This window comes from Lithobates pipiens, unplaced genomic scaffold, assembly GCF_037356315.1.
Source record: "Lithobates pipiens isolate NorthernLeopardFrog02 unplaced genomic scaffold, aLitPip1_a1.2 Scaffold_19, whole genome shotgun sequence".
Lineage (NCBI taxonomy): Eukaryota > Metazoa > Chordata > Amphibia > Anura > Ranidae > Lithobates > Lithobates pipiens.
This window is the reverse complement of record NW_027507764.1, coordinates 296,784,704-296,799,854: the sequence shown is the minus strand read 5'-3', so window position 1 is coordinate 296,799,854 and position 15,151 is coordinate 296,784,704. Positions and strand designations below refer to the sequence as shown.

General features: G+C 41.4%; 1 protein-coding gene across 1 annotated transcript in view; it reads right to left on the bottom strand.

Moving 5' to 3' along the window:
- Nucleotides 1–272: 272 nt before the first annotated feature.
- Nucleotides 273–15,151, bottom strand: part of LPCAT1 (lysophosphatidylcholine acyltransferase 1) — a 213,336-nt gene continuing 198,457 nt past the window's right edge. The window contains exons 13-14 of the mRNA XM_077492013.1: nucleotides 11,413–11,554; nucleotides 273–2,406 (exon numbers count right to left, since the gene is read on the bottom strand). Of these exons, the coding sequence (XP_077348139.1) occupies nucleotides 2,219–2,406; nucleotides 11,413–11,554 (330 nt within the window). The 3' untranslated portion in view covers nucleotides 273–2,218. The remainder of the gene's footprint in view (nucleotides 2,407–11,412; nucleotides 11,555–15,151) is intronic.

Sequence of the window (15,151 nt, the reverse complement as noted above, 5' to 3'; positions counted from 1 at the left end):
TTATGCTCACATATGGTCATTAATTTGCACATTCTTAAAAGTATAGAACCTTTACAACAAGCCTTAAATGACCACTCTAGTTGCTTTTAATTTGGAGTTAGTCCTTACAACAAAGACCAGGCATTTAAAGTTTTTGTATACATTCCGGGATGTATGCTCCAGATGTTGCAATTCAGGCCTTACAACTCACAAAAACACCAGTTGGCTGTTTTATTAGAGGGCTGGCAGCCTGCCAAGATCTGCTCTCATAGCAAAACACAGAGATTCACTCGTTAATTTAAAAGTGAATTTATATACAATGCTTATAAATACAGAGATGAATAAGGGCTTGTAAAAAAGTGCATTTCCAGCTTCCAAATACTTTAGTGTTTGGGTGCAGGTTCACTTTGATAGTCAAAAGTTAATTTGACTTCCCAATGGACACACTACATGCTTCAAGAGGCCATGCAATTATCAACTGAACAAGAAATATGTTTTGCAATAAATTATAATTAGCTTTCATGATTTACAAGCAGGGGTCCATAGTTTGGAAATCCCCGATTTAGAGCACTAAATTCATTGGAAAGGTGGAGCTGGTTTTCGATGTAAAATTTTTGAAATTCTTGAAAAAAAACAGACAAAGTAGGATATAAGAAAATATGCAAACATTTTATCCCACTGAGCACAATTAGCACAGATATTTGAATGTAAACATAATAGTATACAAGAGGAAAGACTTTCAATCGATATAATCAACCTGCCATTTATAAAATAGTTGCTTTGTTCATAATACTACCATATATCTGAATTGTAGGAAAAGTGAACAAAAAAGTCACTTAAAATAGTTTGCTTTTGCAACAAATGAAGTGAACACAAAAATACATTGACCTAAAACAACTATTCACCAAAGTGCACTATAAATTCCACACCAGTTAAAAATCTGTTCTACATGCACACATTGTACAAATCATTGAAAACATACTAAATGTTTGTGTGTGCGCTGGATGTTTGCACAGGAATTTTTTTTAAAGGGCCAATAAACTCAAAACAAGTTATTCCCATCTGAAAGAGTATGAAATATTCTCACTTGCAAATGTAAATCTACAGAAATCTGCACTGCCGATATTGTATTTACTGCAACTATGTGGCTTAACAGTAATTACTAGACAGGAAGTCCGCTAAGGGAAGGAAAATCTTAAAGCTGGACTCCCATAAAATGTTAAAAAAACAAACACTAATGAATGTAGTTATGCTTTTAGCAAGATAATGAATTAGAATTGATTTCACTCTCTTGTAATCCCCTCCACATCAGCGCTTAGACTTGGAGGGGTGGGCTTGCACTACACAACAATAACATATGTTCACAAGGAACAAACTGGCAGAGGGCTGGCTGGCCTTTTGAGTCTCTTTGGCCAATTTGTGTTGCCCAACTGCAACAGAGAAAAGGTCATGTCACTAGGCTGGTTGTGCTGGATGGACAGAAATAAAAATCTATTGGCAGGACTGATTCAACAGAGATCATGTCCTTTGGCAGGTAATACAGCTCCCATATATGTATTTTAAAAGGTGCATTTAGCCCTTTATTTCATTTTAATTCTTCCCAAAGTTACTTTTGTCTCCGATTTTATTTTTCGCTGCTAAACTTTATTTGTCCATGATTACAAAGTCTTTTTGGAGAATAACAAACTTATTTTATATTTACTGGCCCATCAAATATAATTCTGCACACCAAAATTCAGAAATTATCAAATTCCTTGAGTGCTATACAATGGTGCAACTATATATTTGCAAAGCAGATGAAATATATACCCCAACACAACATGTATCAAAAAAACTTACAAAGTAATAACTAGAAAATGACAGACCTCTTGTCCCTATGACTTTAAAGCAAGGTGGACCTTATCTTTCACAATCCACTGTCTAAAGCATGGAGGGACTACCTAATCATAGAATGTTAGTCAGTCAGAAAGCAGCCAGTGAATCCATCATAGAAAAAGGCACTTTTGTAAGATTTTTTTGATGACAGTTGTTTATTTTTCAGTACACAGTGATTATAGATCACTCGCAATTTCTGCAATTTAAACACCTTATGATTGTAATAAAGATAAAATAGATGAATGCTGGGCAAAAATGGAAATTGTCACAAACAAAAGACTACTGTGTATAGATGAATCTAAATATATTCAGAGGTACAATACACATAAGCCCCTCACCAGGAGAGGGAGAAGTAGGTCCCGCTTTAGTTTGTTTTCTTTTGATCACTGTGGCACTGCGTCTCCTCCATGTTGTCAGGTGTAAAATCAGTACAGAAGCCATTTGGAGCATTGGGAGAAGGGCTGTCTATACGAGTTTCAAAGTCCACCATATTTGGATAAATATAGTCTTCAGCAAAATTGGGGTTTAGTTCTGCAAATCTGTCAAAGTCCTCTAAAACAAGAAAAACAAACAAAAAAAAACACACAGACATGCAAGTTAGTATTTGTATTTTTATAAGGGGATTGGCAATAACAGGCCCCCCCATATATTTCTGCCTACAGGTCAGAAATATCAGCTGGTGCCAGAGCTTATAGAGCAGAGGCCTCGTCGCCATCATGTAAAAGCGCTCACACACTACGTCATGGCAGGAGGTCCCTTTCCACACAGCTCCGGTGGCAGACACTGCACTAACCATGCGAGGTTAGTTCATCTCCCTTGCTGAGTAGTTGTGTTCTGACAGGGGACCCCCCCACTAGAACACTCCAAACATCGCTCTGCCTTTGGCTGAGAACGCTGATTGGGAGTCGGTCGACTGCTGGTTTTAAAGCATGCATGTCCGACAGACCTTCTGCCAGACAGACCGACATGCACACGGGCAGAATGAGGGTCGGTATTTTTTGTACTGGCAAATGTCTCCCGACATTCTGCGCGTGTGTACAGGGCTTTACACCTAGAAGTGGCAGGCATTTTGTGCTGGCTGTAATAAAGGCTAGTGTGACAAGGAAGAAATGGAGAGGCAAGTATCAACGTGTCAGAGGAGGGAGCAACGTTACACAATATTTTAAAGGAACGCTATGGTCTTTTTTCACAACTTTTGCTTACATGTGATCAGCTAAATGAAAATCTTACGATTGTGTTACGGGCCAGGTGAAGCAGGGTGAAAATCTTCAATACTCCTACTGCAATAGCAAATTCTCCCTGCCATAATTTACAACTATGTCCATATCCGCTTTGGCTTTGTGTGCCCAAAGTTGGGAGCATGAAATTGCCCAAAATGTCTTGGTATGCTGATGCCTTAAGAGTTCTCTTCATTGGAACTAAGGCTAAGGGGCCAAGCCAACCTCTGAAAAATACAATCCCACAAAATAATCCCTCCTCCACCAGATTATTTGGAGAGGTGGTCCAATACTTTTGGCAATAAGGTGTGGATGAGCGAGTTTGCAGTTTGCAAGTGGTTTATCAGGGTTATGGCTGAAGCTATCAGCCAAAACCCCTGTATATATATATATATATATATATATATATATATATATATATATCTATATATTTTTTTTTTTTTTTTTTTTTTTTAGCCGGCAACTGGCTTTCTCATAAAAGCCAGAGAAAGGGGCTACTGGTTTTCTCATAAGGGCCGAGAAATGATCACGCAGCTGGCCAGAGGTCTTCTCTGATCTCCTCTATGGTCTTGGAAGATCAGCGGTTTCAGTCTAGGGCTGAAGTAAATTATTACTTTTTTTTTTAAAGCATAAGATCACATTTTTTTGGGGATCTTTTGCTTTAAAAGGTAGAGGAGAGATTTGGGGTCTTAGTGATCTCTCCATAAAGAGGACCTGATATCCCTTATGTTTACATTCCTTGTAATAGGAATAAAAGTGACAGTGCAAAAATAAAAAAAATGAAATAAGTAAAATAGCGACTGCATGCGCAAGTTCTGCAAACATATGTAAACAGTATCGCTGCGAACATTAGAGCAAGAGCAATAGTAATAATTCTAGCCCTAGACCTTTTCTAATGCTAAACAGGTAACCTGTAAAAAAATTTAAACCGTCGCCTATGGAGATTTTTTTTTTTTTTTTTGTCAATTAACTTTTTATTGTTTCCAACAATGCATTACACATCATGTCGCATTACATCAGAATAGTTCCACAAGAAAGAAAATGAGCAAACTATGGGACCTTCCGCCTTTCGTATGGAGATTTTTTTAAGTATCAGTTTGTTGCCATTCCTTGACCGTGCGCAATTTTAAAGCGTGACATGTTAGGCATCAATTTACTCTGCGTAACATAATATTTTATAGTTTACCAAAAAACTGGGTTATGTATTGTGTTTTTTTGCAATAATTATTAAAGTGTATTTTTTTCCTATAAAATTGCGTTTGAAAAACCACTGCGCAAATACTGTGTAACGTAAAATATTGCAATGATCGCCATTTTATTCTCTAGGGTCTCTGCTGATAGAGATTGATATATCTCTCTCTGTATATCTCTCTCTCTATATCTATATCCATATCTCTCTCTCTCTATATCCATATCTCTCTCTCTCTATATCCATATCTCTCTCTCTCTATATCCATATCTCTCTCTCTATATCCATATCTCTCTCTCTCTATATCCATATCTCTCTCTCTCTATATCCATATCTCTCTCTCTCTATATCCATATCTCTCTCTCTCTATATCCATATCTCTCTCTCTCTATATCCATATCTCTCTCTCTCTATATCCATATCTCTCTCTCTATATCCATATCTCTCTCTCTCTATATCCATATCTCTCTCTCTCTATATCCATATCTCTCTCTCTCTATATCCATATCTCTCTCCCTCTATATCCATATCTCTCTCTCTCTATATCCATATCTCTCTCTATCCATATCTCTCTATATCCATATCTCTCTCTCTCTATATCCATATCTCTCTCTCTCTATATCCATATCTCTCTCTCTCTATATCCATATCTCTCTCTCTCTCTATATCCATATCTCTCTCTATATCCATATCTCTCTATATCCATATCTCTCTATATCCATATCTCTCTCTATATCCATATCTCTCTCTATATCCATATCTCTCTCTATATCCATATCTCTCTCTCTCTCTATCTATCTATATATATATCCACTTTCAGACCAGACCATTTTGCTGACTTAAGACCAGACCACTTTTTGCGATTCGGCACTGCTTTGCTTTAACTGACAATTGAGCGGTAGTGCGACGTGGCTCCCAAACAAAATTGCGCTATAAAAAAAATAGAGCGACAATTTTGAAAAAAAAAACGCATTATTTTTTACTTTTTGTTATAATAAATATCCCCCAAAAATATATAAAAACAAATTTTTTTCCCCTCAGTTTAGGCCGATACGTATTCTTCTACATATTTTTGGGAAAAAAAAAACCGCAATAAGCGATTATTGGTTTGCGCAAAAGTTATAGCGTTTACAAAATAGGGGATAGTTTTATGCCATTTTTATTAATATTTTTTTTTTTACTAGTAATGGCGGCGATCAGCGATTTTTATTGTGACTGCGACATTATAGCAGACACATCGGACATTTTTGGGACCATTGTCATTTATACAGCAATCACTGCTATACAAATGCAGTGATTCCTGTGTAAATGACACTGGCAGTGAAGGGGTTAACCAGTGGGTGGCAGTGTAGGGGTCAAGTGTTCCTAAGGGCGTGTTACTAACTGTGGGGGGCTGGGCTTTGTTTTAGTGAACAGTGATCTCTGCTCCAATCACATGGAGCAGAGATCAGCTTTACCTGTTGCTAGGCAGAATGGGGAGATGCTGTTTACAAGGGTATCTCCTCGTTCACCCGCCCCGTGAGACGATCACGGGCATGCCCGCGGCGATCGAGACTGCAGGACCCGCGACCGGACTCACGGGGGTCCCGACCGGCTATATATATGAGAGAGATAGATAGATAGCTCTATATACATCTCTAGCTCACAGAAGTGAGTACACCCCTCACATTTTGGTAAATATTTTCTTAGATCTTTACATGAGACAAACACTGAAGAAATGACACTTTGCTACAAAGTAAAAGTAGTGAGCGTAAATTTGCTGCCCTCTCAAAATAACTCAACATACAGCCATTAATGTCTAAACCGTTAGCAACAAAAGTGAATAGACCCCTAAAATGGTGCAAATTTTCAAAATTGGGCCCAAAGTGTCAATATTTTGTGAGGCCACCATTATTTTCTAGCACTGCCTTAATCCTCTTGGGCATGGAGTTCACCAGAGCTCCACAGGTTGCCACTGGAGTCCTCTTCTACTCCCCCATGATGAAGCTGGTGGATGTTAGAGACCTTGCGCTCCTCCACCTTCCGTTTGAGGATGCCCCACAAATGCTCAATAGGGTTTAGGTCTGGAGACCTGCTTGGCCAGTCCATCACCTTTACCCTCAGCTTCTTCAGCAAGGCAGTAGTTGTCTTTGAGGATCTGTTTGGGGTCATTATGTGTTGGAATACTGCGGTACGGCCCAGTCTCCGAAGGGAGGGGATCAGGCTCTGCTTCAGTATGTTAAAGTACATGTTGGCATTCATGGTTCTCTCAATGAACTGTAGCTCCCCAATGCCAGCAGCACTCATGCAGCCCCAGACCACGACACTCCCACCTCCAGGCTTGACTGTAGGCAAGACACACTTGTCTTTGTACTCATACCTGGTTTTTGCCACACAAGCTTGACATTATCTGAACCAGTAAGTTTATCTTGGTTTCATCAACACACAGGACATGGTTCCAGTAATCCATGTCCTTAGTCTGCTTGTCTTCAGCAAACTGTTTGCGGGCATCATCTTCCTTCTGGGATGCAGTGTGCGGCGTATTGGTTTGATCGCTGACAGGCTGACCCCCACCCCTTCAACCTCTGCAGCAATGCTGGTAGCACTCATACATCTATTTCCCAAAGAAAACCTCTGAATATGATGCTGAGCACGTGCACTCGACTTCTTTGGTCGACAATGGAGAGGCTTGTTTTGCGTGGAACCTGTCCTGTTAAACCACTGTATGGCCTTAGCCACTGTGCTGCAGCTCAGGTTCAGGATTTTGGCAATCTTCTTATAGCCTAGGGCATTTTTATGTAGACGAGCAACAATTCTTTTTTTCAGATCCTCAGAGTTCTTTGCCATGTTGAACTTTCAGTGACCAGCATGAGAGTGAGAGCGATAACACCAAATTTAACACACCTGAGACCTTGTAACACTAACAAGTCACATGACACCGGGGAGGAAAAATGGCTAATTGGGCCCAATTTGGACATTTTCACCTAGGGGTGTACTCACCTTTGTGAGATGAGATAGAGATAGAGATAGAGATAGAGAGAATGAGCAAATGACCAGGCAGTGGGAAAAGCGAATAGAATTTTAGGGTGCATCACTAGAGGGATTATCAGCAGAAGGAAGGAGGTCCCGATTCCCCTATATATAGATCTTAAGTGAAATCTCATTTAGAATACTGTGCCCAGTTCTGGAGTCCTCACTTACAGAAAGATATTGATAAGATAGAATGAGTCCAGAGACGGGTAAACAAAAATGGTAAAAGGTTTGGGGGCTAAAAAATATCAAGAGAGACTTCAGAAACTTAACATGTACAGTTTGGAGGAACGAAGGGAGAGGGGAAAAATGACTGAAACCTTTAAATTACATTAAGGGGGTGATTAAGGTTCAGGAAAGCAGTTTTTTCAATATGAAACCAAAATCAAGAACACGGGGACATGACCTTACATTTTTACCTACAGGTAAGCCTATAATAAGGCTTACATGTAGGTAAAATTAATATCTCCTAAACCTGACGCAGCGGCACATTCGCAGTGAAGGTCCGCCAAATCGTGCCAGAGCTTACTGGAACAGAGGACTCCTGTGTGCATGCACGGGAGTGACGTCACCGCAGCTCCAGCCACTCACAGTGCCGGAGCCATGAACCCAGAAGAAACGCAGAGGGGAAAAAGTCAGCTCCCTTGGTGGTGATCAGGATGCGATGCTGACGCTTCTAAGGTAAGCATTTTATAATGAGCTAGTATGTGGTGCATACTAATTCATTATGCCTTTGCCTTATAGGATTTTTTTTTTTTGTTTTGCAGGTATACATCCGCTTTGAATTAACTAGAGGAAAGTTCAAAACTAATTTGCAAAGTATTATTTTACTGAAAGGGTAGTTGATGCTTGGAATATACTTCCAGCAGAGGTAGTGAGACAGTCAACAGTAAATGGCTTCAAACATGCTGGGGACAAACATAGATCTATACGCAGACAAAAATGTTAATACAGTGGTATGAGGAATTTCATGTAATAGATTTGAGACTCTAAATAAATAACCCCCAGCTCTCAAAATATGGTGGCGCATACATTCACCTGCAAGTATTAGATTTGTTGTTGTCTACATGTCATCCTTCTGAGACAAATAAAGAGCACCAAGATACCTTATAAACGTGTAATATTCTTTCAGAGAACAATGTGATATCACATATTCGGCATTGAAGAGCAAAAGTATAGGTAAGTAGGGGTAGTATTGACAAGTGTATGTTGTGACAGATCTAACCAGTGGCATTGAGCCATTTGTGTTTGGAAAGGGCACAGGCGTATTAAACAAAGACAGAAAGACACTACATGTAATGCAGAGGCATGGCTGGCGCCAGCATAAGGCAGCTTAGTCAGCTGCCTTAGGGCACAAGGCCAGGGGGGGGCGCCAAACCTAGGTGTCAACAATTATTTATGCTGGCGCTGGCCCTGCTCACAGCTTTACCTAGCTGCCTCCATCTGCTTCTCTCTGTGTAGCCTGTGTGGTGAGCAACGATATGTTCCGTCTCCCACATAGGCAACAGGAGTAGAAGCATTAGCCAGCACATAAACAATCGCTGCTGAGGGGGGAGGCGCTGAGTGAGACCAGAGGGAGGGAGAGGGAACCAGACTCAGCCACTGCTCCTGCACAGAGGCAATCACCGCTAAATTGTGAGAGGAGGAGGAGGAGCAGAGTGAGACCAGGAGGTGGGGCCAGCAGGAGCAGGAAAGCACTGTGTTGCCCCTCCAGCTATCCCCTCTCCATGGACATTGTTCCTGGGCAGGAAGGCTGCCTACAGTGTGCAGTGCGACTGTCTCACTTCACTGAGCCCAGCCAGCTGCTCTTCCCCCTCCCTCCCAGCTCCAATGGGAGATGAGAAAGAAGGATGTGTCTGTCCCACCTTGTCCCGCCCCCTCTCCCTGTGTCTACCCTGCCCACACTCTGAATCTCCCGCCTACATCCCCTTTCTCATACTGGCTGCACGCTGGGGATAGAAGTCACAGCAGCTTCAGCTGCATCTAACAGCATGATTGGTGCCCCAGTATGAGCCATCAGATAGCAGCCTTGGGTGAGTGGGAGCTGAACTGTCTCCATCTCCCTCCCTTCTCTCCCCATCTGTCCCCATCCCCAGCTCTGGTCTTCCAGGAGCTTCTTAGACTTGGCAGGTTTATTTCCGGTCCAGGTAGGCCAGGCTTTTACAGGCTTCATGCTTTCTTCTCTAAACTTAGATCAGCCCAAGAGGTGGAGAGTTCTGGTGTAATTGTATGAGATTTGTTGTTCAGATGGGGGTGATCATTCTGGAATGTAGGTGACAGATGACAGCTCTGCAGATGTGTTGTGACAATGACACCAGCAATGGATACGTGTACACACAGCTCACATGCAGTATGAGTTTTACCTCATGTCTCCTGTAGAAGTATTACTTCCTTGCTGTATGTTGGGATCAGTTCTGATAGTTTTGTCTATGTACTTTTCTTTATCCTTCCACAGGCTTGTATGCTGTGGATTGTGTTAAGCCCCCCTGTGCGTTGCCTTTTGTTGCACAGCAGTATGTTAGATGCTTCTTTCTGGCACTCATCAGCATACATTATCTTGTGGAATTGCACTATTGATGATTAATTTGGCATCACGAGGTTTAGCCAGCTGATATGCGTTTTCTGATGGCAGGAAAATCTCCCTGCAATCAGAATACAATAGCACAGTGGTCAGGATTCCCCCATCCACCTTGAGGATATGGATGGGGAAATAAATTCAGTTTATTTTTTTTATTTAACCTGCTGGTAGACTGTCTTAAGCCCCATACACACTGATTTTCTGCTGATTTTTGTCTTCAGATTTACCAAAACCCATGTAGTGGAAGGGCCTGCCCGATTGCATACAAATTGAAACTCCTAAGGTAAATCTGAAGGAAAAAGAAAATCAGCAGAAAATCTGATAGTGTGTATGGGGCTTTAGTCTGCTGTTTTTCCACAGAACATACTGTCCTTCAGACGTAGCAGTTAGAGGAATGAGACAAACCATTTACCAATGACAGGGATGCTTAAAATAATCGGCATTTAAGTAAAACTTTTCTCCCTAAAGCAAAAACACTGTTTCTTTAACTGATTATAAAGTGTTAGCTAAAGTTTGTCTTCAGTTTATTAGTGTATATAACTCTGATAGTACATCAGACACTCGCTCCTCACAGACTGACAATGCTGCTGTTCAAAAGGTGCCCCCTGTGGTCCTTCATCCAGTGTGGGGGCAATCTAATACAGGAGTTGTGTTACTGGCCAGATCACCAGGTGAAAATTGAGGGCTAAAAAGCCTTAAAAAAAAAAAAAAAAAAAAAAAAAAAAAGAATGCAGCCACCACATCTATTTGGGTATTCTGATAGCCAGCGGTGTCGTCTGTTAGAATACAAAGCCCAGCAGGGGGAAGGGGGTGCTCGTCCATCTGCGTTGTTAGTGTGAATGGAGGAATCTGTTAAGCTGGCTAAGCTATACAATCAGATTGTACAATCTCCTTTAGCCAGGGCTCACACTTGTGCGAACACAGACATCACGGGTGATTCACACTCCCGCAGCTAACACAACACCCGCAAGAACGGCACAAGGTGTATACCGTCTGGTACTGTTGCTGGTGGCATAACATTTGGCTGGCAACTTGCCAGTTCATGGTCGGGGAGTTTCCTTCACTGCTGTAGTAGCTGTTGTCAGATAAAGATGTCCGGATTGAGCTGGGCACTGGGCAGCTGGGCAGGTTGGCTATGCTGCTGCATGATGTACATGTGAGGCTGCTCGAAGAGGCATTGCTGTTTGCTCAGAAGTTGCCGCCCCCCCCCCCAAAAAAAAAAAAGTTTACCACCAGGCACCACTGTACAGTAGAAAGACTTGAGACTCTGGGTGTGAGAGAAGGAAGATGCTCTGCATGAAACTATGCCATGAGGCCCCATGTGTAATACAGAGGGAGGTGTTGTGGACACCATGGTGTAGGTTGCAGGCGCTGGAGTGTGGCGGATAGCACTGGTGACTTTTTCCATATTAGTAAGAACAGCAATTATTTAATTTGTTATAAATACAGCTCGGAAAATAACTACAAATAGACGAAGTGATAGAAATGTCTAGCTATTTAAATACATGCATGAATAAAAACATACAAAATACACAGCTATCCTGATAACTCTTTGGTGTACTTACCAAATGTGATTTTATTCTTTTCTTCTTCGTCTATTGCTCTAAAAATATCTGTTACACTAAGCTCTGACACTCCTAGTGCAGTCTTCAGAATCACTGCCAAGTCATCTTCTACTATGGTTTTATCATTCTCTGACTGGTACATCTAAAAACGACAAAAATCATCATATCAAACATCACACATTAGCCTAAAAGACAATTATATATTTCTGTCAAAACTGCCTTGCTATATGATGGCTATATTGAAAGTATGTATAGAGTTTGCACACTAGCCTCTCTTTAACCACTTGCCTACTGGGCACTTAAACACCCTTCCTGCCCAGACCAATTTTCAGCTTTCGGTGCTCTCACACTTTGAATGATAATTACTCAGTCATGCAACACTGTACCCAAATGAAATTTGTGTCCTTTTTTTCCCACAAATAGAGCTTTCTTTTGGTGGTATTTGATCACCTCTGCGTTTTTTTTTTTTGCGCTATAAATGAAAAAACCGAAAAGTTTGAAAACGCATATTTGTTTCTGTGATAACATTTTTCAAATTATTAATTTTTCTTCATAAATTCTGGGCACAATTTATACTGCTACATATCTTTGGTAAAAATAACCCAAATGAGTGGATATTATTTGGTCTTTGTGAAAGTTAGAGAGTCCACAAGCTGTGGTGCGATTCGCACAAAATTGATCTGGTACTTGATACTGGTGGTCTATCTCATTTCTTGTGACCCGAACAAGCCAGGAAAGTACAAATACCCTCCAAACGACCCCTTTTTTGAAAGTAGACATTCCAAGGTATTTAGAAAGAGGCATGGGGAGCTTTTTGATGTTGTCATTTTTTCCCACAATTCTTTGCAAAATGAAGATTTTTTATTTTATTTTAATTTTTTCCACAAAATTGTCATTGTAATAGGTTATTTCTCTCACGTGGCATGTGTATACCACAAATAATGCCCCAAAATAAATTCTGCTACTCCTCCTGAGTATTACGATACCACATGTGTGGGACTTTTCCACAGCCTGACCACATAGAGAGGCCCAATATGCAGGGAGCGCCATCACGTGTTCTAGGAGCATAAATTACACATCTAACTTGTTGACTATCTATTACACTTTTGAAGGCCCTGGAGCACCAGGACAATGACATGTGACACCGACATGGCCCTGATGACAGATGGCACTGATACATGGCATTGATGACAGATGGCACTAATACGTGGCACTGATGACACGTGACACTGACAGATGGCACTAATATGTGGCACTGATGACACGTGACACTGATGACAGATGGCACTGATACCTGGCATTGATGACACGTGACACTGAGAACAGATGGCACTGATATGTGGCACTGATGACAGATGGCACTGATATGTGGCACTGATGACACGTGACACTGATATGGCACTGACAGATGGCACTGATACGTGGCACTGGGGACAGGTGGCACTGATGACAGGTGGCAGATGGCACTGACAAGTGGCAGTGGGGGCAGATGACAGTGGGGGCAGTGGGGACAGGTGGCAGTGGGGACAGGTGGGCACTTTATTTTCCTTTTTTTTTTATTTATTTAATTTTTTTACACAAATTACACACATCTCTACCTCCTCACATGCTGTCTGTGAGAAGGGAGAGCCGGCGATGAGAGATTATCTCATATGTTTACATATGAGATCATCTTGCATTGGGCACGCCGATCGCGCTGTAAACAGCCGCTGTGATTGGCCGTTTACAGCGATCTGTGACTGGCTGTGTCCGGGGGACACGGCCAGCACAGAACTTCCCCGATGCGCGCCCGCAAGCAGAGGGGAAGTAAACAGGAGGACATCCAGGGACGGCCTCCCGGCAGTTAGCTTCCGCTCTGTAGCCGTCTTTCGGCTATAGGGCGGGCGCGAAGTGGTTAAACATAGGAGGTACCAACAATACCTTCTGGCTACCAACTTCCTCACTTCCTAGCACTGCAATGTGGACCAAAAATGAATGGACTTACGTCTCCCCTGCTAGCTTTTGTTTTCAGACACAGCACGTGCAGCCTGTCTGAATGCCTAAACAGTGGCTGCATTGGATTGGTGGCACTCACCGTCTTTTTTTTGTGGTGCTTACAGGGCCACCTACAGCTCGAATTGTACCTGATACAGCAGGAATCAGCTGACATTTAAGCCAGCTTAACATAAGTGGCAAGTACACACATTGAAAGGATAGCTACTTTACAAGATATTATCACCGGAAAGCGCTTCATTGTAAACAAAAGATTTGCCTAAAGCGGATTTCCAGCTTTATGCCTCATACACATTGGACGTTGTAGTGTTAGCTGTAGAATACGTTTTTCAGCTGTAGCCTTTTTATAGCTTTTTTTTTTTAAGCAAAATTATACTTCCACAAAAGCTTATGGCTCTGATAAACGCAGAATATAAACGTTTTTCAGCATTTTTAAGCTTTTAGCAGAGTTAGAGCATTTTTTACAGCGGAAAAACTTCTGTTAAAACCCCCTAGTTTTGGGGGTTTTTCCAGGCAGAAAACGCCACTGCCAAAAAACTCTGATGACAGCCTTTGTGTGCATAGACACACAGGATAACATGCTGGGAAGTTTACTGGCTGCAGAAAAAACACCTGAAGCCAAAAACAGTGTGCAATAGTTTGGCCCATTTCCTGAACAGGTGTGCCTGCAATATAAACTTATATCCTCAGTTTCATAAAGCATACAGCACTCATTTCAGACTCCATTTTATTCCGGGTGTGGAACGGATATTTGCATCTCATAGCCGGAACACAAGGCTGTATACAGCACACACAGTGAGTGCATACGCTAGTGTAGGAAATAGTTTGTTAGGGCCACTGTGGCCTAAACAAACCATGTAAAGTGACAGTAAAACTGGAGATCAGTTTTAGGATCAAATTATTTAGAAACAAAGGAATCAGGGGCTTTATTTGAATTTAGTAGGCCCATGTGCAAGATATATAAACAGAAGAAAAAACAGCGCCAATCTAAGTGCAGTATTGTTGAATCAAAGACATTTAATTTGTGAAGTTATGCACTCACACTCTACCAGAAGGTTTCAGGCACATCATGTATCTAGAGGGCATCGCAGGGCTCTCGAGGAGAAGCGGTAACTCGTTCGGCTGTATCTCTCGTCCGGTGGCGCCGGTGGTTCCCAGCGTCGCACGGCTTGGTGTAACAGCGTCAGGGAGGTCCGTTCGTCCGTTCGTTGTTATGTTGAGGGGCGCACTGCGATGACGTTTCGTTGTGGTTTACGTTGCACGCGTTCGGAGCATGCGTGCTCCTTCATCAGGCATCTGGGTACTATGTTTGGAGTGGTTTAAATAGGGAAAGGGGGCAGTTCTAATTAGTCGTTTAGGTTCCACCTTATGGGGCGGAGCTGTTCCGACCAAAGCATGGTGTTGATTGCTCATGTGTTGCAGGCTGGTTGTATGTGATTATTGTGTGTGTGTCCATCAATGTATGTGGATACAAGTTGGATAGTGTGGACAAGATGTGGGAAAAAGTGATAAGAGTTGGAACTTTTTTATTTATTTAATTGTTTTAAAAATTGTTTTAAAAAATTATGAAAATACTTGTTAAAGGTAAAAAATAGAAGTGGATTTTGCAAGAATTAAAAGAAGGTTGTTAAAAATTGAAAAAATACATAGAAAATACATATAAAGAATATATATATATATATATAAAAAAGAAAGGTTTTATATATAAAAAATATATATAAAAAATATATAAAGAATCAATAAAAAT